We start from the raw sequence: 24,600 nt of genomic DNA, 5'->3' as shown, positions 1-24,600 counted from the left end.
AGCTGAAATCAGAAAGAGTCGGATCAGACGCTTAACCGACTAAGCCACCCCGGCACCCCTATATTTCCTTCTTAATTATGTGCATGTGTTGTTCCCGTTTTTGTAAATCACTTTTAAAACCTCAATTTCTAAAGCTATCATTCGTAATTGAGTTTTTCCAGTGCGCTACTTTTCTTTTTTGTACTCTTGTATTACTTACCTGTTGATGTAGTGTTTAACTGCTGTGTGTGGATTTGCTGTGCTCTTTTGTCATTTTAAGAATACTGAATTAAGAAAAATAAGATTGTTTTGTTTCAGTCTTCACCTCCTTCCTCAAAGACCTCTCTACTTTTCTCAAATGTTTACCTAGTATGATATTATGGACCTAAGAGTTTAATATCATAGCATCTAATCTTTATTCAGAAGGATCCTGGATACACCTTTTGCTTTGTTACAAAGCAAACTAGAACTGACTTAGAGATTTTCTGGACAAAGATCTGAGTAAGGGAAGTAGAATTATAGTATTTATAGTACCCGAGACTAGGCCCTTAATAAATCTATGTTAAATAAAGCAGCTTTGAGAAAATCTGGTGTGAAATAATTTAAATTAAAGGAATGTTGATAGAATGGCACATTTAAAATGGAAGGGCTGGGGAAAATTTGCGTCCTCTAATGTTAGGTCAGTAACATAGTGTCATTACATTTATGTGTGTTCTTAAGTTTGTTAGTTTTTTCACCAAAAAGCCAGAGAAATGTTTTAAGTAAATTTCATTTTGCTTTTTCTAATTTGTTAAATTCCCAGCGAAGATAAAAATAGTCTGTTGTTCTTGTGTTGTGATTTAAGGAGGCTGTTGCTTTTTAATGATGTTAATTTTTAAATTACTAGCATATTAATACATATTGATAATATGATAATAACTGTATTTTGCTTTCATTTTGTCATATCCAAAAAAAATCATAACACAGAGTTCTTTATCTGGGTAGCTAGTAGTACCTCAATCTGTCAAATGCTAGGTTTCTCTAAAAATACTAACTTAAGAGTATAAATATGTGCTTGAATTAATTAGTTAAGGTTTTTAAAATGCCATTTTGATGGAGACAGAAAACTACAACTTAGTTTATTATGAATTAGTTTTTGTACATTTCTCAAGTCTCTATAATTTCAGAAAAATATTGATATTAAGTTGGAAGTTAAAAATAGTGTATTCTGGCTTTAATTTAAAATAAATTTCATGGCACAAAAACAGACACATAGACCAATGGAATAGAATAGAAACCCCAGAACTAGACCCACAAACGTATGGCCAACTCATCTTTGACAAAGCAGGAAAGAACATCCAATGGAAAAAAGACAGTCTCTTTAACAAATGGTGCTGGGAGAACTGGACAGCAACATGCAGAAGGTTGAAACTAGACCACTTTCTCACACCATTCACAAAAATAAACTCAAAATGGATAAAGGACCTGAATGTGAGACAGGAAACCATCAAAACCTTAGAGGAGAAAGCAGGAAAAGACCTCTCTGACCTCAGCCGTAGCAATCTCTTACTCGACACATCCCCAAAGGCAAGGGAATTAAAAGCAAAAGTGAATTGCTGGGACCTTATGAAGATAAAAAGCTTCTGCACAGCAAAGGAAACAACCAACAAAACTAAAAGGCAACCAACGGAATGGGAAAAGATATTTGCAAATGACATATCGGACAAAGGGCTAGTATCCAAAATCTATAAAGAGCTCACCAAACTCCACACCCAAAAAGCAAATAACCCAGTGAAGAAATGGGCAGAAAACATGAATAGACACTTCTCTAAAGAAGACATCCGGATGGCCAACAGGCACATGAAAAGATGTTCAGCGTCGCTCCTTATCAGGGAAATACAAATCAAAACCACACTCAGGTATCACCTCACGCCAGTCAGAGTGGCCAAAATGAACAAATCAGGAGACTATCGATGCTGGAGAGGATGTGGAGAAACGGGAACCCTCTTGCACTGTTGGTGGGAATGCAAATTGGTGCAGCCGCTCTGGAAAGCAGTGTGGAGGTTCCTCAGAAAATTAAAAATAGACCTACCCTATGACCCAGCAATAGCACTGCTAGGAATTTATCCAAGGGACACAGGAGTACTGATGCATAGGGGCACTTGTACCCCAATGTTCATACCAGCACTCTCAACAATAGCCAAATTATGGAAAGAGCCTAAATGTCCATCAACTGATGAATGGATAAAGAAATTGTGGTTTATATACACAATGGAATACTACGTGGCAATGAGAAAAAATGAAATATGGCCTTTTGTAGCAACGTGGATGGAACTGGAGAGTGTGATGCTAAGTGAAATAAGCCGTACAGAGAAAGACAGATACCATATGGTTTCACTCTTATGTGGATCCTGAGAAACTTAACAGGAACCCATGGGGGAGGGGAAGGAAAAAAAAAAAAAAGAGGTTAGAGTGGGAGAGAGCCAAAGCATAAGAGACTGTTAAAAACTGAGAACACTGGTGCGCCTGGGTGGCGCAGTCGGTTAAGCGTCCGACTTCAGCCAGGTCACGATCTCCCGGTCCGTGAGTTCGAGCCCCGCGTCAGGCTCTGGGCTGATGGCTCGGAGCCTGGAGCCTGTTTCCGATTCTGTGTCTCCCTCTCTCTCTGCCCCTCCCCCACTCATGCTCTGTCTCTCTCTGTCCCAAAAATAAATAAATACGTTGAAAAAAAACTGAGAACAAACTGAGGGTTGATGGGGGGTAGGAGGGAGGAGAGGGTGGGTGATGGGTATTGAGGAGGGCACCTTTTGGGATGAGCACTGGGTGTTGTATGGAAACCAATTTGACAATAAATTTCATATATAAAATTTAAAAAAAAAGGCAAAAAAAATAAAATAAATTTCAGCTACTCATATTTGTGATTCTTATAAAACTTTATTTTAAGTTGTATTGAATTTAATTTGAAAATATGGGGAGAAATGTCATATTTACTGTTCTTAGAATTTTGAGTATTAATTTTCAGAATCAGCTCTATTGAAGGTTTATAAATATATGACAAGGCTTGAAAGAAGATAATAATAACTGTGTAGCTGCCAGTCTAATTTATTAGTTGACTTATATGAAAATTTTTTGTGTGAAAAAAATGAAAGCCAGCTACTCACATTCTGGTCTACAGGGTTTAAACTTACTGCAGTTACTTATGAATAGAAATGAAAACCTGGTGAGAAGCCAAAATTAGAGAATAATTTAAAACTTGCTTTGTTTAGAAATTAATTATAGATGACTTTTCTGAGAAACTGTTTTTATTTTCTCAATATGTGAAAGCCTATACATAAGGTATTACATAAGAACATTTAACACATTAATTTTGAAAGCTTCCAGGTAATTGATATTTTTGTATACTTAATTCTTCATTAATCCCTTGTACATAGAACCATGAATAGACTGACCCAACTGGAAAGATTGGATTTGGGAAGTAATGAATTCACAGAAGTGGTAAGTTCACACCAGTCTCTATCCATAAGTCTTATATTTGAGAACATGTGAAAATTAATGTATTTATTTCTTCGTATTTTTTTGGTTTATTTGTTTATTTTTGGGAGAGAGAGAGAGAGAGAGAGAGAGGAAAAGAGAGAATCTCATGCAGGCTCCATGCTGTCAATGCAGAGCCTGACATGGGGCTCAGTCCCATGAAACATGAGATTATGACCTGAGCCAAAATCAAGAGTCAGACATTTAACCAACTGAGCCAGCCACCCAGGTGCCCCTTTTTTTGAAAATTTTTAAATGTTTATTCTTGAGAGAGAGAGAGAGAGAGAGAGAAACAGAGAGTATGAGTGGGGAGGGGCAGAGAGAGAGGGAGACACAGACTCTGAAGCAAGTTCCAGACAGCTTTGTGAGCTGTCAGCACAGAGCCCGATGTGGGGATTGAACCCCTGAACAGTGAGATCATGACTTGAGCCGAAGTCGGACGCTTAACTGACTGAGCCACTGAGACGCCCCTATTTCTTTGCGTTTTTAAGTATAAAATAGGGTAAAGATATACATATATTTTTAAGAGAAAAGATATGAAAATTCTTAACAGGGAAGAGTAACCAAACAGATAGAAGTAGCTGATAGTAGTGAGAATAAAACGTGAAAAAAAAAAAAGGGAAACCCATGGAAAAGATAACTAAAAGTTTTTAGGCACACTAAGTAGACAATGTGAGAGATTATAAGGAAAAAACAAAGTTATATCAGCCTAGAATATATCAGAAAAAATATTTCTGCCCCTCCCTCTTCTTGCCCTCTGTCTCTCAAAAATTAATAAACATTAAAAAATCTTTAAAAAAAAAAGTATTTCTAAGTCAAAATTAACTCCCTAAGGGTATTGGTCAGAAATTTATTCAATGATAAAATATTTTTCTATAATTTTACTGAATAGCTAAAGGAAAAACATTGAGTGAAACAATTTTTGAGTTTGCAATTAGACTTCTGAATTGTTTTTGCTTTGTATGCAAAATGTGCTATGATATGGAATCAGAAAGGAAAGGAGTATGTAAGTAGATTTTTGTCGTTAGTGAGTTCTCCAAAAGAACTCAGAAAATAAGCTAGATATTTTTTTGGAAAGGAATTCGTGGATCTAAATATCATTAAAATTTTTACATTATGTTTGTTTCTTTCTTAAAATTATGGTTGATTTCAAATGACAATCTTTTTTTAATTCTAGTATAATTAACATGGAACGTTAACATTAGATTTAGATGTATCATATAGTGTGATTCAGCAACTCTGTACATTGCTCAGTGCTCATTAAGAGCACTCATAATCCCTTTCACCTGTTTCACCCATCTGCACATCCACTTCCATCAGTTCTCTATAGTTGAGATTCTGATTCTGGATTTGTCTCTTTTTTTTTCTTTGCTCATTTGATTTGTTTCTTAAATTCCACATGTAAGTGAAGTCATGTGGTATTTGTCTTTGTCTGACAGACTTATTTTGCTTAGCATTATGCTCTAGAGCTATTCATGTTGTTGCAGATAGCAAGATCTCATTCTTTTTTACGTCTGAATCATGTTCCATTGTATCTGTATACACATTTTCTTTTTTTTTTTTTTTTTTTTTTTTAAATTTTTTTTTCAACGTTTATTTATTTTTGGGACAGAGAGAGACAGAGCATGAATGGGGGAGGGGGCAGAGAGAGAGGGAGACACAGAATCGGAAACAGGCTCCAGGCTCTGAGCCATCAGCCCAGCGCCTGACGCGGGGCTCGAACTCACGGACCGCGAGATCGTGACCTGGCTGAAGTCGGACGCTTAACCGACTGCGCCACCCAGGCGCCCCGTGTATACACATTTTCTTTATCTGTTCGTCTATCGATGGACACTTGGGTTGTTCCATATTTTGGCTATTGTAAATAATGGTGTCATAAACATAGGGGTACATATATCTTTTTGAATTAGTGTTCTTGTATTCTTTGAGTAAATACCCAGTGGTGAAATTGCTGAATCATAGTTTTAATTTGTTAAGGTATCTGCATACTTTAAGGTTTTCCATGATGGCTGTACCACTTTGCATTCCCACCAGCAGTATAAGAGGGTTCCTTTTTTTCCACATCCTCACCAAAACTTGTTTCTTGTCTTGTTGATTTTAGCCATTCTGACAGGTGTGAGGTGATATTTTTTTGTGGGTTTTGATTTATATTTCCCTGATGATGAGTGGCGTTGAGCGTCTTTTCATGTGTCTTGTCAAATGATAATCTTAAAAACAAGAATTTCTCAATATTGTCAGCTTCATGATTACCCTATAGGTTATTGTATTATACATTTGTTCACCTGTTAGTTAACTTTCAATGTCAGTGGGAGAGCATGGTTGTTTTGGATACTTCATTTATTTTCTGAAATACTCTTTCATATTCTTTATTTTATTTTAATTGAAGATGGCTTATGATGGGTTTTATTGTGTGTTGGTAGAAGTTTTTACTCCTTTTGAGAAAAATACATATACTATGCTTCCTAACTTATTAAACTTAACATTTTTATATGTATTAATCTATTTCCACATTAACTATTTGAAAAATCTTCATTATTGTTAATTCTGTGAATCAACAACTTTCCAATTCATTAATTTTTGTACATTTTGATCTCCAGCATTATACATTTTTTTAAAACTTACCTTAGAATGGTAACAGATAAAGCACAGAAGAATATTTCTTTTTATCCAAGTTACACTTAGAATTCTTACCTGTATTTTTACGTTAGCAGTGAATCTGAACAACATGACTTTTACATACTAATTGTGTTATTATGTTGATTAGATATGATGGTACTCTCTGCCATCACAGTGTTAATGACTCGACACAGGTTTGTGTGGTGACAGAAATACCTTTGAAGAATGCATTCAACAGAGCCTGCAAGGGCAAAATGCCCAAGATCAAGTTTTGTCTCAATACGAAGAAGGCCCACTGCAACCCTCTCATTAATTTTTTGGTTGTTAACCACATACTACAAACAATATTTCACTTTGTAATTGCTGGAAGTTCAAAATAACAGAATATGTGTGCCATGTGATTATGCCTTGGTTTACTTACCTTTCCTTTTTTATTGGACGTTTAAGATTTTTTTTTTCTTTATTTTCCTCTCTCTTAGTCATCAGGGAGTATCTTTGTGGTTTTCATAAAAGGCTAAATCTTTTTACAGATAATAATTAAGAGTATCTTTTTATCATACTCTTAAAAGCAATGGGTCTTATTTTTATTTCTTTATTAATTTTATAAATACTCAAGCCTGTTGTGTAATCAAAAGCTTAAATGAGTTTTATGCATTCTACTCTTCTGGAATGCCTATATTTGAGTTCTTTTTTAGTAATATCACTGTAATAACTGTTATGTAGTGGAAAGTCTCGATTCTTGGCTTTGCTTCCCACCCCCCAGTTATTTATTTAATGTTTTAAAGTAGAAGTCATCATTAGAAGTTCCCTAGAGCTTCTTTTGCCAAATAAAAACTTTCAAGTAAAGTATTGAACCTCTTCGCCCCCTTCTTATCCAAACAGCCTGAAGTACTTGAGCAACTAAGTGGATTGAAAGAATTTTGGATGGATGGTAATAGACTGACTTTTATCCCAGGGGTATGTATATCAAACTTTAAATGGATTCTCTTATTGCTATCTGTCCTTTGCAGTTTTATGAATTGTACATTTTCAGATTACTATTAAATAGAACTAAATTACTTTTTTTTTTTTTACTATTAATACATCCTTGATTAAAATCAGAAACTTCCCATAGTAAACTTTTATAATATAATCGCTTTTTAATATCCTGGGCTGTATCCTTCTCTGTGGTTGCAATTGAGTTTATATCCTAATTTGTTTTGTCCAGAGAATTGTTAAGTAGGGTATTTTCCACATAGTTTGTGTCTTATCAGCTGACGTTTTGCTTATTCCCATACCTGAAGAACATGAGATTGCCTATATGTCCTATCGCCCTAGTCAGTGGTGACAGCTGAGTTCCCAAAGAAAAGTATAAGCCCATTGTCACTCTGCTAGGCTCTTAGCAGGAGCTCTTAGCTTTATTACTGAATACATTACTTATGGCATTTTTTAAAAATTTGTTCATTTATTTTGAGAGACAGAGCGTGTGAGCAGAGAAGGAACAGAGAGAAAGGAAGAGAGAAAATCCCAAGGAGGCTCTGCGCTGTCAGCACAGAGCCAGACATGCGTCTCAATCTCACAGACCGTAGAGATCATGACCTGAGCTGAAATCAAGAGTCAGATGTTTAACTGACTGAGCCACCCAGGCACCCCTACTCATGGCATTTGCTAAAAAATTGAATCTTTTCTCTCATATAAATGTGTAGTAATGAATTATAACTTGGTATTGAGTTTATTACCTAAACTTGGCATAAATAAGCTTAATAGAGTCATTAGATTTCCCATTTTTTACTTCTAGTTTATTGGTAGTTTAAAACAACTCACATATTTGGATGTTTCTAAGAATAATATTGAAATGATTGAAGAAGGAATTTCAGCATGTGAAAACCTTCAGGACCTCCTGTTATCAAGCAATTCACTTCAACAACTGCCTGAGACTATTGGTTTGTATTGCTTTCTAATTCATATAATTAGTTTTTACTAATGTGAACTTTCAGAAATTCCCTTTTTGTCATTGCTTGACTCAAAGTTTTCATATATCAAATTTCATTTGTGATGAGCTAGTTTTTTTTTTTTTTTAGGTTTATTTATTTATTTAGTTTTTTGAAAGAGATAGAGCTCATGTGGGAGGGGCAGGAAGAGAATCCCAAACAGGCTCCAGACTATCAGCGCAGAGCCGGATGTGGGGCTCAAAACTCACAAAATGTGAGATCATGACCTGAGCCAAAATCAAGAGTCACATGCTCAACCAACTGTGAGCCACCCAGGGACCCTCGTTGTGAGCTAATTTTCTTATACTGCCAGTCACGAATCTTATATGAATTTTTTCTTCATGTGATCACTTACACATTTTACTTCTTAGTTGACATTTACTGCATTTTTCTTTACGGAAATGTCATTTTTATCACTCTAATAAAATTTAAATTCTTTAAAAAGAGGTTAAGTTATCGAAACTTTGTTTAACTTCTAATCATAGCCCTCATCTAGTAACTTTTTTTTAGTCTTCCTTCATTGTAGGCTCACAGATGAAAAAACAAACCAGTTTAGCAAATCCTATGAGAGCCTACATATGTGTAGTTGCTTGTAGTCTGATGATGCTTCAAGGAAATAGAATTAGTTTAAAGAACCAAAAGCGTAAACCTTGTCATCTTCATGATGTTTAAACATAGGAACCAAAAAATATTTATACATATTTATCAGGTTATGTAGTTGTTTTGGCTCATGTTACATTTTGCAAATTCTGCTATGATTTATTCGCCACTTTTAATTCCACACTCGATTTTTATTGTTTTAGTATTTAGAGTACATAGAATAGTTTGTTATACACTTACTATTTCCTTTTTGTTTGTACTCACTTGTGCCATGCCATTGTTTTAAGGAGCAGGGCTACAACTGTGAACAAACAGACAGAAGTCCCTACACTTATGAAGCTTACATTTTAGCGGGAGTAAAATAAATACACACTAATGTTAAAAGGTGATATATAGGTGAAAATTGAAAATATAGGGTAAGGGAGTACAGAGTTATGAGATGAGGAGTGAGGAGATGAGATTAGGTTGATTTCTTTTTTAGATAAGTTGACTAAGAAAGTTCTACATGATTCCTGTCAAATGTAATATATACTCACATTAACTGTTGATTGACTTGCTTCTAGTTCCAGCTGGAAAATTGAATATTATTTCTTCCCTCAAATAGGTTCATTGAAGAATGTAACAACTCTAAAAATAGATGAAAATCAGTTAATGTATCTGCCAGACTCTATAGGAGGGTAAGATTTTTCTGAATCACTAGAAGACTTGGCTTTCATTCAGCTTTATATATTTATGTTTATATGTATATCATGTATATGTTTCATTCAGCCATATATATTTTCAGATAAATGCAAAAGTAGCATCTAAGGGAGATTCCATAAGCATTTAAATAAGTAATTAGTTACAGGTTGGATAGATTTAAAGCAAAGATAGACCTATTTTAATAAGTTTAGTGGAGATAGAGTTTTGCTAGATTTGTTAAAGTCAAGTTCAAATGTTTATATATTCTAAAGTTTTGGATTATATATAGGAAACTTTTAAAAAATAATGTATGTCATTTATTTTAACTAAAGGTTAGTATCAATAGAAGAACTGGATTGTAGCTTCAATGAAGTTGAAGCTTTGCCTTCATCTGTTGGACAGCTTACTAATATAAGAACCTTTGCTGCAGATCATAATTACTTACAACAGTTACCCCCAGAGGTACAATATTTTAAATTTGCCTTGAATTTTTTTCATATTATTTATTACGGCTATCCAGTGGGGTTTTTTCTGTTTTCTTTCAGAAATAATTATGTAACTAAGTTCTTTAATTTCTCAATAATAATTAGCTATACTGTTTTACAGAGATACCAAGTTTTCTTTATATGTGAAAATTAATAAATAAAAATATGATTCCTTTTATAAATGAGAAAAATGTTGGAATATTGTATTTTACCTATGTCTGTTAAGCAGTAGGCCAGAATTTTGATCCCCAATTTTATGTTTCTCTTTCAGATTGGAAGCTGGAAAAATATAACTGTGCTATTTCTCCATTCCAATAAACTTGAGACACTTCCAGAGGAAATGGGTGATATGCAAAAATTAAAAGTCATCAATTTAAGTGACAATAGGTTTGTAATGCTGTTGGTTTATAGAAGACACTGAATGGATGAAATAAAAGTTTCATTGTATCATAGAAAATCAAATGCATGTTTTTCTTTTCAACTTCTTTTTGGTTTTTATTTTTTTTTAATTTTTTTTTTTTCAACGTTTATTTATTTTTGGGACAGAGAGAGACAGAGCATGAATGGGGGAGGGGCAGAGAGAGAGGGAGACACAGAATCGGAAACAGGCTCCAGGCTCTGAGCCATCAGCCCAGAGCCCGATGCGGGGCTCGAACTCACGGACCGCGAGATCGTGACCTGGCTGAAGTCGGACGCTTAACCGACTGCACCACCCAGGCGCCCCTTCTTTTTGGTTTTTAAATAGAATTTTCATTTGAAAGAATGACCTAATTTTACCTGTGGTTTTATACTGTGGTTATTTGTTGCAGTCCATTTTGTGTCAACTTCAGCCATATAACTTGCAAGTTTAGCTCTACATCTTTCCTTATAGTCACCTTTTAAAAAATTTTTGTTTTTAATGTTTATTTATTTTTGAGAGAGAGAGACAGAGCGTGAGCAGGGTAGGGGCAGAGAGAGGGAGACACAGAATCCAGAACAGCCCCAGGCTCTGAGCTGTCAGCACAGAGCCTGATTGGGGCTTGAACCCACAAACTGTGAGACCATCACCTGAGCCAAAGTTGGACACTCAGCCGACTGAGCCACCTAGGCGCCCCTCTTATCGTCACCTTTTTTATCCCTAAAGTCAGATCTTCACCTTAATACTGCTGCTGACTGGCACAGCTTTTAATCTGATCTGCTTCCTGTGCTTTTCTGAGCAGAGATGTGATTAGGCACCTATTCACATAGCTCAGGAAACACAGTCAAGGTGCAGAGTAAATAGATCACTAGAGCTGCTAAATTGGAATAATTTTTAAGTTAAGAACAGATTGTCTGTAATTTTTCTTGAAGTAAAGGTCCTAATAATGATAAAAGAATGGTTGTAGAGGGGTTTTACATTTTGCTTTCATAGTATCTTATGAAGCATTCAAAACAACACTGTGAAATAGTACGATACATACTGTCATTTTATGAGAAAAAAATTAAAACTTGAATTTAAGATGACTCACTTAGCTTGTAAAGTAGAACTTTAATATAAGCCCAGTTTTCTGACTAATTAGCATATTCAGACTGTTCCATTTTATTTAAGAATAACCACTGCTTTTTAAAAAAAAAAAATCAGGGGCGCCTGGGTGGCTCAGTCGGTTAAGCATCCGACTTCGGCTCAGGTCATGATCTCACGGTCCGTGAGTTCGAGCCCCGTGTCAGGCTCTGTGCTGCCAGCTCAGAGCCTGGAGCCTGCTTCAGATTCTGTGTCTCCCTCTCTCTCTGACCCTCCCCCATTCATGCTCTGTCTCTTTCTGTCTCAAAAATAAACAAACATTAAAAAAAATTTTTTTTTTTAAATCATTCCTGATTTCTGCCTATACTTTGTACCCCAAAGCTAGAGCTATAGGTTCCAGCAAATTGCCTTGGAAGATAGGCATAGCAGAGCAGATAGGCATAATAAGATAGACGGTTTAAATAGATATTCTGTTTTAAATAGGGTGCTATTTTAATTTGGCATTTTAATGAGTTCTTCATATTACTTTGTTTTTTACTCATTACAGTGTTTAAATAGTCTTTGGAATATGAAAATTTTGGCTCATAATGAAACCCAGAACAGTGCTTTTTTTTTTTTTTTTATTAACTAACTACCTATAAGGCTTCCTATAATAATTTGTTCTTTTAAATATAAATAAAATATCCAGAGCAATTTTATGAGACATTGCCTAATGTGTTCTTGTCTTTACATTAAAGTAGGGATAGTTAACATTTTTTTCTTAGCAGATAATTTTTTTGAGATTATTAAATTATTCATTTTTCCCCTAGCTGAATTGATTGAAGAATTATATTTTTAAATGAATTCTTATAAAATAATATTTTGTCTTATAACTTATGTCAAAGACCTATATTGGCTTCTCTACTAAATTAAATATTTTTCTGTTTTCATATTCAATAATATAAAATTGTTTAGAAGACCATTAGATTTTGCTCTTATATTTTAACATTTCTTATTTTACTTTTGTTTGTATTTTTTGTATTCACAGATTAAAGAATTTGCCCTTTAGCTTTACAAAACTTCAGCAGTTGACTGCTATGTGGCTCTCAGATAATCAGGTAGGCATTCTGAGTTTGTATGTTACTGCAATTCCAATTGTGTTATATGATTATGCATAATAATTTATGTAGGCTCATTTAAGAGCAGTTATACTCTGGTACACATTTTGAAATGTATGTAAGGAAAAATGAAAATATTTAGATACAGATAATTTATGTGCAATTTGTGTAGATTGAAAACAGTGAATCCTGTTGGACTGTCTAATTTCTCCTGAATCTGTAAAAAGATAAATTAAGAAATCAGATTCAATACTCTCTCACTTTTTGAAGGTTTTATAGTGATCCTCTTGAGTATACATGTAGAGATTTGATAATGAAGTTTCACACACCTTAAAGAAGTGTTTCTAAGGAATTAAAAGTTATTTCCTGGACTTGGATAGGTAAACATTTTTTGAAGGCTTACAATAGTCCATGAACTGCTCTGGGAACTTGAGATACATTGATGAAGCAAATAGAATATTCTTATATTCTCATTGAGCTTACATTTTCAAGGGAGATAGAAACAGGTAATTATGTAATAGTATGTCAGAGCTACAAAGAAAAACAGAACCTGAGACGTTAGAAAAGTAGCAGGGCAAGAGTAAACATCCTATTTTAAATAGGATGATTTGGGAAGTGTCTCTCTCTGAGGAAGAGGACCAGTAGAGCAGACAGGCACATGAAATTAGGAGTGAACTATACATAGACTGGGACAGTGAGTTGGTAGAAGAGGTGCATTTAAATAATTTTAAGAGTGCAAGTCTTAATATTCGAATGAGCTTGGTGTAACTGAGGAATAGATAAAGCACTCAGGGCTGGAATAAAGTGAGTAAGGAAGAGAATTGAGTAAGATTAGATCAGATAGGAAAACTGGCACTATAGATCACATATGACCTTGTAGGCCATGCTAATGAATTGGGGTTTTACTCTGACTTAGATAGAAATCTGCTGAAGTATTTCATGCTAGGGAATGGCAAGATGTGATGTACATTTTTAAAAGATTATTTTGACACTTATGTGAGAAACAGTCTGTGGGTGCTTAGGGTGAGAGTGGAATATCCTATATTGCAAGGAGAAAGTTCAATAAAGAGGCTTTTGTAGTAGTTTAGAAGGAGGTATTGCTGGGCTTCAATTATTGAGTGGGGACGATGAAAAGGAATGTAGGAACATCAGGCCAGTAGTTGACTGTCAAGTATACTGGCTGGAGATAAAATATGGGAGTCAACATTGTACAAAAGGAGGATTTAACACCATGGAAGTGCATGAAATTACTAGGGAGAGAGGATGGAGAAGAAAAGGTCAAAGATTGAGTTCAGGAATGAGAGGGGCCCAAAAGGAGAATAAGAAGAACGAGCCAATCAGGAGGGTGTGTTATCTAGAGAGCCATCTGAAGGAAGATCAACTGCGACAGATTGTTGCTGGTGGGTCCCGTAGATGAGGACTTGTAATTGACCACGAGTTTTGTCAAGTCAGAAGTAGTTACTGACCTTGAGAAGAGTACATAGTTTTAGCAGAATAGTGGGGATGAAATACTAATTTAAGTGTATATAATGCATGGGAGGCAGGAAGGTCATGACTGTGGATTTACCCTAGTACTGTGGCTCAGTTCCCATTTGGACAGTTGATGGATGTATCTCTCTGTATTTGCCTTGGTTTTAGAATTAAATGTTAGCATTTTATCCTTGCAAATAGTAGCTATAATTCACCTGTGAAAAACATTGGAAAAATGTATTTTGAGTTTAATTTGAAATGTCTTAGGATTCGCAGTGTAGATTGTTAGAAACATTGTACTTTAAATGATAAGAAATCTCCTGTATAATGTCACCAAAATAATAGATTGTAGGTCCTAAACAAAATAAGGGTTAACTTACTATCTAAGTATGAGGAAATCTTTTTTCCATATCTATTCTCAGCTATATCTTACTGTTTTGTTTTGTTTTGTTTTGTTTTGTTTTGTTTTGTTTTGTTTTGTTTTAGCAAGGCAGAGTACCCTTTTAATAAATTAATGCTTAACATTTGACTTTGAGCAATACCTTATAATAATCTATCTGTATATTTTCCCAAGGTTTGGATACATGAGTCTCATAAGATATTCTTAAGTTCCATAGTTTAATTTGCTCAGGAGACTGTGTTATATCCTTCTTTTGGATTATATTAACAACTCTTACATGTTACTAGAGTAAAGAAACCCACTTGGCTATATTTCAAGATTCTGCAAACTTCTTAACCAAGACCTCTTTTCTTACCTCTCATTACTGAACTAAAAGCCTTAAATTGTCAATCTATGCTTCAGAATCAGATTGTAGTATTTACTTGTTCTACAAGTTAGGGTAGGAAATACTAAAATGATGATACCTTTGCTTCTATTACAGCTTAAACACAGTGATTACTTCATCATCATTAAATGTGTCAGTTCATGTATATGTAGAACTCCTATTTCTAATCCCTCTTAATTGAGTATTTAATGTGAAATGTTATGAAATTTTGCATCTGGATTCACAGAACATTGCTGGGGTCTGGCTTATGCTAGTTAGTTATTATAGTATAAATGAGACATGGCTCCTGGTCTTGAGGACTCTTGAGACTTTTTTAGTATAATAGCGCTATTTTAGGTAATGAATACCAGCACCGTATGTTAGACAACTCATTTTAGTGAAATTATCTGGTATCTAAGACAGTTTTTCATATTTACAATGTTCTCTCATTATCTTCTCCTTGTTCCCCGTCTGTTAATTACTTATAAAAAATGTAGTGATGAGGGGTTTTGTGTTTTTCTCAAAGTTTGACAGAATAGTAAAATAATAAATCATGAAGCATCCTGTGTAAGCCATGTTACCTCCCTTACAATATGAAGTAGTCATTTTGCTGTGGAAGTACAAATTATAGGGGAGAAGGTATGTAAAAGTAGTCTGATTATGAATTATCAGAATAAATTGCTCTTGAATATTTCACTGACCATGTAGCACCTGCAGAACATGGAATAACATGGTTTTTCATGAGTCTTTGAAGTCTTAAACAGAACAGTTGATTTGTTTCCTCGTTCATTTTGTCATTTTCATTCAAGAACAGTTTATCGAACACTGTTTTGTGCCAGGCAGACTAAGCGGGATACATAAGGCTATTAAGAAGGTCATTGTAATACAATGTGATAAAAGACTTGGTAGGACTGGGCTTCAGGTTCAAAAAAGAGTTTAACTTGGGGGTGTAAAGGCAGGTTTTCCAGAGGAGGAGATTCCTGCAATGACTAATTCTCAAAATAATCATAGGATTTAAACAAAGAAAGGGGAAGAATATTCTGGTTAGAAGGAATATTATAAACCTGAGCACTTTTTGATGAAGAAGTCTAGTGTACTAGGTAACTGTACAAGTGGTTCATTGTGACTAGAACATAACCTTTGAGATGGAAGAGTAGCAAATGAGGCCAAAGAGATAAACAGGTCATGGAAGATCTTATATTTCAAGAGGAACTTGCGTTGTATTTCAAGAATGGTAAATAGATGTTTTTTTTAATCTTGCATGTTAACTCTGATAAATTATGAGTGACTTCTGAAAGATTGTTTTAAGGATTTGGAAGTCTTATTCAGGCTCTGTGGAAAATTGCCATGATTAGGGTGTCTCTGTAATTTATTGTCCATGTTATCGAAAAGGGGCTTTACAATAATTGTGTCAAAACTGCATGTGTAAAATGTGAATGTCCCAGGCAAACTGGGTGTTTGGTCGTCATAGTCCTAATCAATTATTCATATATGCCGTCAGTTTAAGAGGAAGAAGTGATCCTGTGATACATGTCAACCTTACTGTAGTTGATGGTGAACCATTATAACATATGAACAAGCAAGTAGTAAGATCCGATTGATATTTTGGAATGTTTTTTGGGCTGCGTTGTGAAAGGTGGATTTAACTAGGAATGGTGGTGCCAAGTGTGAAGGCAGGAGAGACTGGTTGGAGGGCGTTTCTATTGCCATACTCAAGGCAATAGAAAATGTTGGCTTGAAGTAAGATAATGACAGTAGGGCCAAAGAAGAGCTGTATATTTAGGGCATAACTTAAAAGGTCACATCAATGGAGTATGTGAAAAATGCACGTGTGTGAGAAGAAAGGCAGTAAAAGCAAAGATGAGCTTCAGAGATGTGGCTGAAGTGACAAGATGGAAATCGATAAAATTACCAAGATGAGGAACTGCAACAGAAAGAAAAATGTTTATGGGAGGATATTAAGTTCCAGTCAGGCATGTTTATTTTTTGGATAGGCATGTTGAGGACAGTTCTAGTGGCCATGATTCTCCGCCCCCCTTCATCCCCCTGCCGCCTCGACTGTTTTAGACTGTCGTTTCTCTGCTGTTGGTTTCCCCATTCTTTTAATTTCTAACCTCCTAGGATTTCTCAGAATTGCTCCTGAAGGCATGATTTCCTTTTTCCCAGGATCATTATAGATTTTGTTTGTTTCTTTAAAAAATTTTTTTAGGGGCACCTGGGTGGTTCTGTCGGTTAAGCATATGACTTTGGCTCAGGTCATGATCTCACAGTTTGTGAGTTTGAGCCCCGCATCGGGCTCTGTGCTGACAGCTCAGAGCCTGGAGCCTGCTTCAGATTCTGTGTCTCCCTCTCTGTCTGTCCACTTCCCTGGCTCACACTCTGTCTCTCTCTTCCTCAAAAATAAAATAAACATTTAAAAAAATAATAAATATTTTTAATGTTTATTTTATTTTTGAGAGTGAGAAAGACAGACCATAAGTGCGGGGCTTTTTTTATCCACATAGAATAAATTCTATGAATTTATTTATTTATTTAAATGTTCAGGATGGATGAATCCCAAGCAATACTAACATTTAAGTGGCAGATGGATTAATAAGCTTAGAGTGGCCATAGAGGTAGAAGAAAAACTATATGATAGTGGATTCAAGTTAAGGATGAAGCAGATAGCTTAAGGGAAGAAGCTGTAAGGGGATAAATGCTATTGAGGTGTCAATTCAAATGAAGTCTGGAAAATATGCAAGTTGGGTATAACATGCCAACTTATTTTGACTATAGCTAATGTAATTTTAGAGGTGTACATCAAAAACCTGATTGACACAATTTAAAGAATAAGTAAATGAGAAAATTGCACCATACAATAGTTGATTAAGCTTTTAAAAAGGTTGGATAAGAAAGGAGAGGGGTGGAACATAAAGAAATTGGTAGCTTGAGGCACATAAGAAGGAATTCTTTAGCATTTTTATAGGTTGTTGCGAGGAGACTGTGGAGAATTAGATTAAGGATATGAGAAGAAGTTGGATAACTGGTGTGTAACCGACAGAATTTAAAACTGTGGCAGGGATTCTTGTCCTTTTGAAAGCAGCTTGGTCTGAAGTTTGTGAGAGGCAGAGCTAATGTATATGTTGAAATTCTTAGAATGTAGCAGGTTCCAAGCAGATTTTACATCCTATTTTTGTTCTTTAAAAAAAAATCTTTGAGAAAATAGTATCTTCAGAATATAATTTAGGAAACATAGAAGGATTTTTAGGCACCATTGAGAATCCCTGTTGAAGTTGGTTACCACAGATCTGTAGTTACATTAATTTGCTCATTGGGTAATACAGAGAAAGCACACGGTTGGAACGATTCTGGGTTGCAGCTTTGCCAATCCAGGTGTAAAGAGAAAGACAATGCAACAAGGTGATCCTCGTAATTGGCACAAAAGTATTTATAATGAGGTCTGATGAGGTACAGAAAGAAAGCAAATAAAAGAAAGAATTATGGTGATCAAGTTGAAAGTTCAAGGGAGTGTCAATTTTGGTGAGCTTGACTAGTAAATATTGTGGAAACAGTGGAGAGAGAGCAGACGTGGTGTCTCTGTTACCATCCTCTACTGCTTGTCCTTGTGCTTGACCGCTCCTCTGTTTCCTTTTCAGGAATTTTTCTTCTGCCAGTCTTAGATATTGGTGCCCCATATGGTACTCAAGGCTCATCTTGAGTTTCTTTCCATATACTTAACTCTTGGAAAGATGCAATTACTATCTATATGCTGTTATTCCTAACAGTATCCTCAGCTCTCAGTTCTCTTTCCTTTACTGTACACTCATTTTCTACTTAACATTGCCACCCAGATGTCTCAAATTCAACCAGTCTAAAAGTGAACGTGCTATCCTCTGCTCCCAATCTTTTTCTTTTCCTGGGTTCCCTAGATTAGTAAAAAGTACTTGCTAGAGACAGACTTGGGAGTATAACTCTTAACTACTGTTAATCACCGAAGTCTATTTAGTCTTAACTCTTATATATCTCAGGTGTTTTTCTGCTTTGCTTTATCCCTGCTTTCACTTCCCTTAAATATAATCATCTTAAATATAGTGTATCATCTCCAGTACAGTAGGCACCAGTGTCATATGTCTGGTCCAAATTGAGATGTGCTCTAAGTGTAAAATATATTCTGGATTTTGTATATTTCATATAAACAAAGAAAATAAAATATCACATTAACAATTTTTGGTCATATAACAGAATTCTATTTTGAACATAGAAGATATGTTAAATTTAATGTATTATCAAAATTTAACTTATTTTTGCTTTTTAGAAACGTGGCTGCTAAAAATTTGTAAATTATCTATGGTTCTCATCTTCATCTTACTCTTGTTGACTTGGACTACTGAGATATGCAATAGATCTCTGCCTCCAGTGTTGCCACCACCTCCAATCTCAAACCACCCTAATTTCATTCTGAACCACACTGCAACTCAAGTGATCCTATTATCTGGTTCCAGCACTAACCAGGAGATCAGTGGATATTAGGAAAGGATGTAGAATGGCAGAGGCAGAGTTCAGAATGGTAGAGGCAGAATTTAATGTCCCTCAAAAGAACAGGTATTTATACTTGAAGAGAGAAGAGTGATGATCTCACAGCATTTGTGAGCTCTAAATTTACCTATCTCCTGACGTAGGGTTTATGATCTTTGAGAGAATAACCCTATTTTTGAGAAGAGTACAGGGAAGTACTGTCCTAGCTGCCATATCTGTTATCTGAGGAGGTCAAGGAAAGTTTTCAGTGAAGATGTGTGAGATGCAGGGTAATTTGTTTATTGTGGAACAAGTTGAGGGCCATGGAGGAAATGTTTGAATGGGAGTAAGATCACAGGATACATTAGCTAGCTGCAAGGTTTTCACAAGAGTCAGTCTAAAGAATTAATTGATAGGTTGGCACGTGAGGGAGAGATTGGGTAGTTTCCTGCCTGTCTGGAGTCAGTCAGGGCATGGATTGTTAGGATTTTAGGTTAATAGACTGGCCAAAGTTATTAGTTATTTTAAGAATAAATTGAAAACACTTCATAACCAATTAGGAGAGAAGTTTTAAAAAATGTCCAAAAAAAAGGTTTATAGTTCCACCATTGAGTAAGTAAATTTGTGGTATCATTAATGGAGATAGGAGACATGGGAGAAGAGAGAACCAGGTTACAACTTAATGTTTGTTATAAGTACTATTTTTTCAGCTAGAATTAACTGTGGGTAACTATACTAAACCTTCTAAACCATTTCTATAAAAGCCTCTTCCCAAAGGGGGAAAGATAATGTAAAGGAGGCACAATAACATAAAATCCAAAAGCTTGTTTTATAGCTTTATTAAATCATTGTGATAAGTAATTACTGGACTGTGGATACACTTAGTATATGAGATCTTTTTAAATTGTATTGACAATCAGTGATAATTGCAATTCAGTGTGAGTTTTGTTTTATACTAAAACTAAATGATATTTTGTAGATTTTTATAAGGTTTCAAATCATTGCTTAAAGTGTTACTATGTATATATAAGCTTGTTTTTGTAATCTACACATTGATACTTTATAGAAAAGAATGGTGAGTACTTATTCAGAGGAATTGCTGGATATGTATTTGCTTTAGGATTATTAAAAGTTATGCATTTATTTTCTTTCCCTAGTCCAAACCCCTGATACCTCTTCAAAAAGAGACTGATTCAGAGACCCAGAAAATGGTGCTTACTAACTACATGTTCCCTCAGCAGCCAAGGACTGAGGATGGTAGGAGTTTAAAAATCTCTTTTCTTTTGGGGCACCTGGGTGGCTCAGTCTTCTGAACGCCTGACTGTTGATTTCGGCTCAGGTCATGATCCCGGGATTGTGGGGTTGAGCCCCAGGTTGGGCTTTGTGCTGAGGCTGGAGCCTGCTTGGGGGGGGGTCTCGGTGTCTCTCTCTCTCTCTCTCTCTCTCTGTCCCTCCTCCCCCTCCTCCCTTCCCGCCCCCCCCCCCCCCCCGGCCTCTCCCTCTGCTTCTCTCCCTAGCTCGCGTAGTCTCTCTGAAAATGAGAAAATAAGTATGTCAGGGCTATAGGTAGTTGAATTTGGAGGTACATGTAGACCATATGCTTCCTTAAATGATTTCTTGAAATTAAACAGTCAACTTCATTTGTTATAGATCTCTCTATTTGCTAAATGTCAGGAATGCATGTTAAATGTAATTAGGACTGTTGAACCAGGAACTGTTTCGTTCACTTGTTTTGTTGTAGACTAAATACTATCTTTGGATCTACTTACCAGATAAGGATAATATATAGAATTCTGCATAAAGTGTTGTTTCTAAGTTCTTAGGTTTTGCCTAGAAAGGGGAACATACCCTTTTCTATTGACCATATATGTTTTTCAACAGTTTTAGTATGAAAGCCTTTTAGACTAAGGAGCAGATTGGTTCCAATACATGTTGTTTTGGGGTGGTGGTAGAGTTCAGAGCTGATGGCCAAGAAAGAATTCTTAAAGACATCTTTGGTGCAAAAAGGTGATTTTATTAAAGCATGGAGACAGGACCCATGGACAGAAAAGCTGCACTGGGGTTGTGAGGAGTGACTGATTATATACCCTCAGGTTGGTGGGGGTTAGGGACAGTGGCAGTCTCTAAGGAATTTTGGAAACAAGGTTTGAGGACCTCTAGGGGCTAGCTGTTAGGAAAACGTCATTTACATTTAGTAAAACCTTAGTCATGAGACCCTTCAAATGTATATCAGGGACCATATGCTTGGAGTATTATTGCCAACGTATACTTGGGGACTGAAGACAAAGGAGGTTTGCAAAGGAATTTTCAAGTGTTTAAGGAGACTCACAGGATCTCAGGGGTCAGGATAATGTTAGGCCAGGATTCCCTTTTGCCCCTAGCAAAGTGTCATCATTGAGGCAGCTGAGCTCGTAGATGAAGGTCAGTCTGCCTGTTTCATGGACTTGTCAGTGGGCTCTAGGTATTAAGGGAATTTAATTTTTCATTTGCCTTAGTTTTCCCACATCACCATGGCAAGCACTTAAACCGCTTTCCTTTGTTCTTGAGCACCTAGGAGTGTCTAAGAAATATCACCCACACACCTGGGGATGGGGAGGGGTGCTAGCTTTGGCACCCCTTTGTAAAGCAAACTTGTACAAAGCAAACTTTGCACTCAGTTTGCCTTCTGGTCCCTCATCATGTGTGTAAAGTATATATTATGTTACACTTACTAATATAACTTTTATGGGGCACCTGGGTGGCTTGGTCAGTTAAGTGTCCAACTTTGGCTCAGGTCATGATCTCACGGTTCATGGGTTCGAGCCCCGCACCAGGCTCTGTACTGACAGCTCAGAGCCTGGACCCTGCTTTGGATTCTGTGTCTCCCTCTCACTCTGCTCCTCCCTCACGCTCTGTCTCTCTCTGTCTCAAAAATAAATAAACATTAAAAAAAATTTTTTTAAAGAATATTTTTATATGTATATTTTTCTGACAGCAGTGAAAATATTTATGGCTCAAAGTTATTTGGAAATTAACTCTTAATACATAAAAACACTGAAGAAAAAATCTAAATTGATCATTAATTTTAATTTATAAATATACCAGAGGCAAGTTAAAGAAATTCTGGAGCTTCAGTTTCCTTACCTTGAAATAATGATAATAGTATCAGTTTTGCAGGGTTTTTGTACAGATGAGAAGCACTGAATGTAAAGTGCTTAGTTAGCACTATGGCAGAATCACATTGGTTATTATTATTCTTACATTGTTTTGGCAGGTTTAGCAAACAGTTATGAAATACTTAAATAGATTAAAAAGTAAAATCATTCAATTTCCATTATTAAGTGATAAATAATTGGAGAACTCATTTATCTATGTTCATTATTTCTTGTTCTTTGCAGGAAGGAATAAAAGACTTGCTTTGATAAGTTATTTCATGGGAATATTAAATGAGGTTTATTTGGGTAAAGCAAAACTATTTAGCTTTTGAATTGAATTAAAAGTTAAGACTTGTGAGATGTTAGATGTGAATAGTTTACTTCATTGGGAATCTATAATGCTTAGAGAATAGGTTTGTAAGCACAAGCTCTCTTCCATATATTTAAATCAACCCCTAATTTCCATTTTAGCAATATAATTTGGAAACATGTATCCATAATAAAATAATAGCATATTTAATTTTAGGCATTCGATGTTGAAATATTATTTTATGCAAGTACTCCATATGTACATTAGAAGTTAATGAGTTCAGGGGCACCTGGATGTCTCAGTCGGTTCAAGTGTCTGATTTCAGCTCTGGTCATGATCTCATGGTTCATGGGTTTGAGCCCACATTGGGCTCTGTGGCTGACAGCTCAGAGCTTGGAGCCTGCTTCAGATTCTGTGTCCCCCTCTCTCTCTGCCCCTCCCCCGCTCACGCTATGTCTTTCTCAAAAATAAATAAATGTTTAAAAAAAATTCTTTTTGGGCTCTGGGCTGATGGCTCAGAGCCTGGAGCCTGTTTCTGATTCTGTGTCTCCCTCTCTCTCTGCCCCTCCCCCGTTCATGCTCTGTCTCTCTCTGTCCCAAAAAAATAAATAAACGTTAAAAAAAAAAAAAAATTAAAAAAAAAAAATTCTTTTTTGGGGCGCCTGGGTGGCGCAGTCGGTTAAGCGTCCGACTTCAGCCAGGTCACGATCTCGCGGTCCGTGAGTTCGAGCCCCGCATCAGGCTCTGGGCTGATGGCTCGGAGCCTGGAGCCTGTTTCCGATTCTGTGTCTCCCTCTCTCTCTGCCCCTCCCCCGTTCATGCTCTGTCTCTCTCTGTCTCAAAAATAAATAAACGTTAAAAAAAAAAAAAAAAAATTTTAAAATAAAAAAAAAAAATTCTTTTTTTTTTTTTTTTTTTTTTAAGAAGTTCAAGGACACCTGGCTGGCTTAATCAGTAGAGCATGCAACTCTTGATCTCAGGGTTGTGAATTTAGGCTCCACATTGGGCATAGAGATTACCAAAAAAAAGTAAAAAAAAAAAAAAAAGAAAAAATTCAAAATAGATATACCACTAACTCTGGCTTATGCCCGATTTTGCATTGTGGGGAATTATAGTGAATGTTTGGATACATCAGTAGGTGTTTTTTTCTTCGTTTGCCATAGTCACTGGAATTGATGTGTCAATTTCCAATTTTATCTCTGAAGTTGATTTCTGGATATTAGAAATTAGTAAGAGTGAGTATCGCTATAAATAGTATTACTGCCAGCCAGACATAATATATTCTAATAGTTTTTCTTTTATGTGGGAAGATAGAATGTTAATACTTAAAATATTTGTGAGGAAAAGGAAGAATAAATTCTTAGTGTAAGAAGAGACGTTAATGTCCTTCCTGTTGATGGGGCAGCAAATTATTTAAGTAAAGGACAATTTAATAAATATAGGCTTCATAGACCATAGGTTTCTGTGATAGCTGCTTGATGCTGCCTGTTTAGTGCAAAAAACAGTCACAGACAATATGTAAACAAATGAGCATAGGTGTGTTCTAATAAGATTTTATTTATGGACAGAGAAATTTAGATTTCATGTAATTTTCATGTATTATGAAAAATTTTTTTATGTTTTGGGTTTTTTTTCCCCCCAGTATTTAAAAATTTTTAAACTATTGTTAGGTTGTAGACTATACAAAAACAGAAAGTGGGCCAGATTTAATAGCTTTCTGTCCCTGGGGGCACCTGGGTGGCTCAGTCGATTAAGCGACTTCAGCTCAGGTCATGATCTCACGGTCCATGAGTTTAAGCCCCGCATCGAGCTCTGTGCTGTCAATTCAGAGCCTGGAGCTTGCTTTAGATTCTGTCTCCCTCTCTCTCTGCCCCTCCCCCACTCACTCTCTGTCTCTATCAAAAAATGAATAAATGGTTAAAAAAAAAAAAAAAGCTTAATAACTTTCTGTCCCTGTCTTAAACGATAGGAACAACACATTGGGAAAATTTGTTTTTATTCTCATTTGCT

General features: G+C 35.7%; 1 protein-coding gene across 9 annotated transcripts in view; it reads left to right on the top strand.

Annotated features, from left to right (window-relative positions):
• ERBIN (erbb2 interacting protein) overlaps positions 1-24,600 on the top strand; it is a 133,021-nt gene that overhangs the window by 73,264 nt on the left and 35,157 nt on the right. For all 9 annotated transcript variants that reach the window (XM_086699865.1, XM_086699857.1, XM_086699860.1 and 6 more), the window contains 8 exons: positions 3,390-3,453; positions 6,988-7,062; positions 7,883-8,027; positions 9,280-9,352; positions 9,689-9,818; positions 10,113-10,228; positions 12,349-12,418; positions 20,304-20,403. In XM_086699865.1, the coding sequence (XP_086555991.1) occupies positions 3,390-3,453; positions 6,988-7,062; positions 7,883-8,027; positions 9,280-9,352; positions 9,689-9,818; positions 10,113-10,228; positions 12,349-12,418; positions 20,304-20,403 (773 nt within the window). The remainder of the gene's footprint in view (positions 1-3,389; positions 3,454-6,987; positions 7,063-7,882; positions 8,028-9,279; positions 9,353-9,688; positions 9,819-10,112; positions 10,229-12,348; positions 12,419-20,303; positions 20,404-24,600) is intronic.

Source organism: Puma concolor, chromosome A1 (genome assembly GCF_028749965.1).
Source record: "Puma concolor isolate L17-30 chromosome A1, mPumCon1.1.hap2, whole genome shotgun sequence".
NCBI lineage: Eukaryota > Metazoa > Chordata > Mammalia > Carnivora > Felidae > Puma > Puma concolor.
Note: the sequence above shows the minus strand (reverse complement) of the source record. Positions and strands in the feature narration are given on the sequence as shown.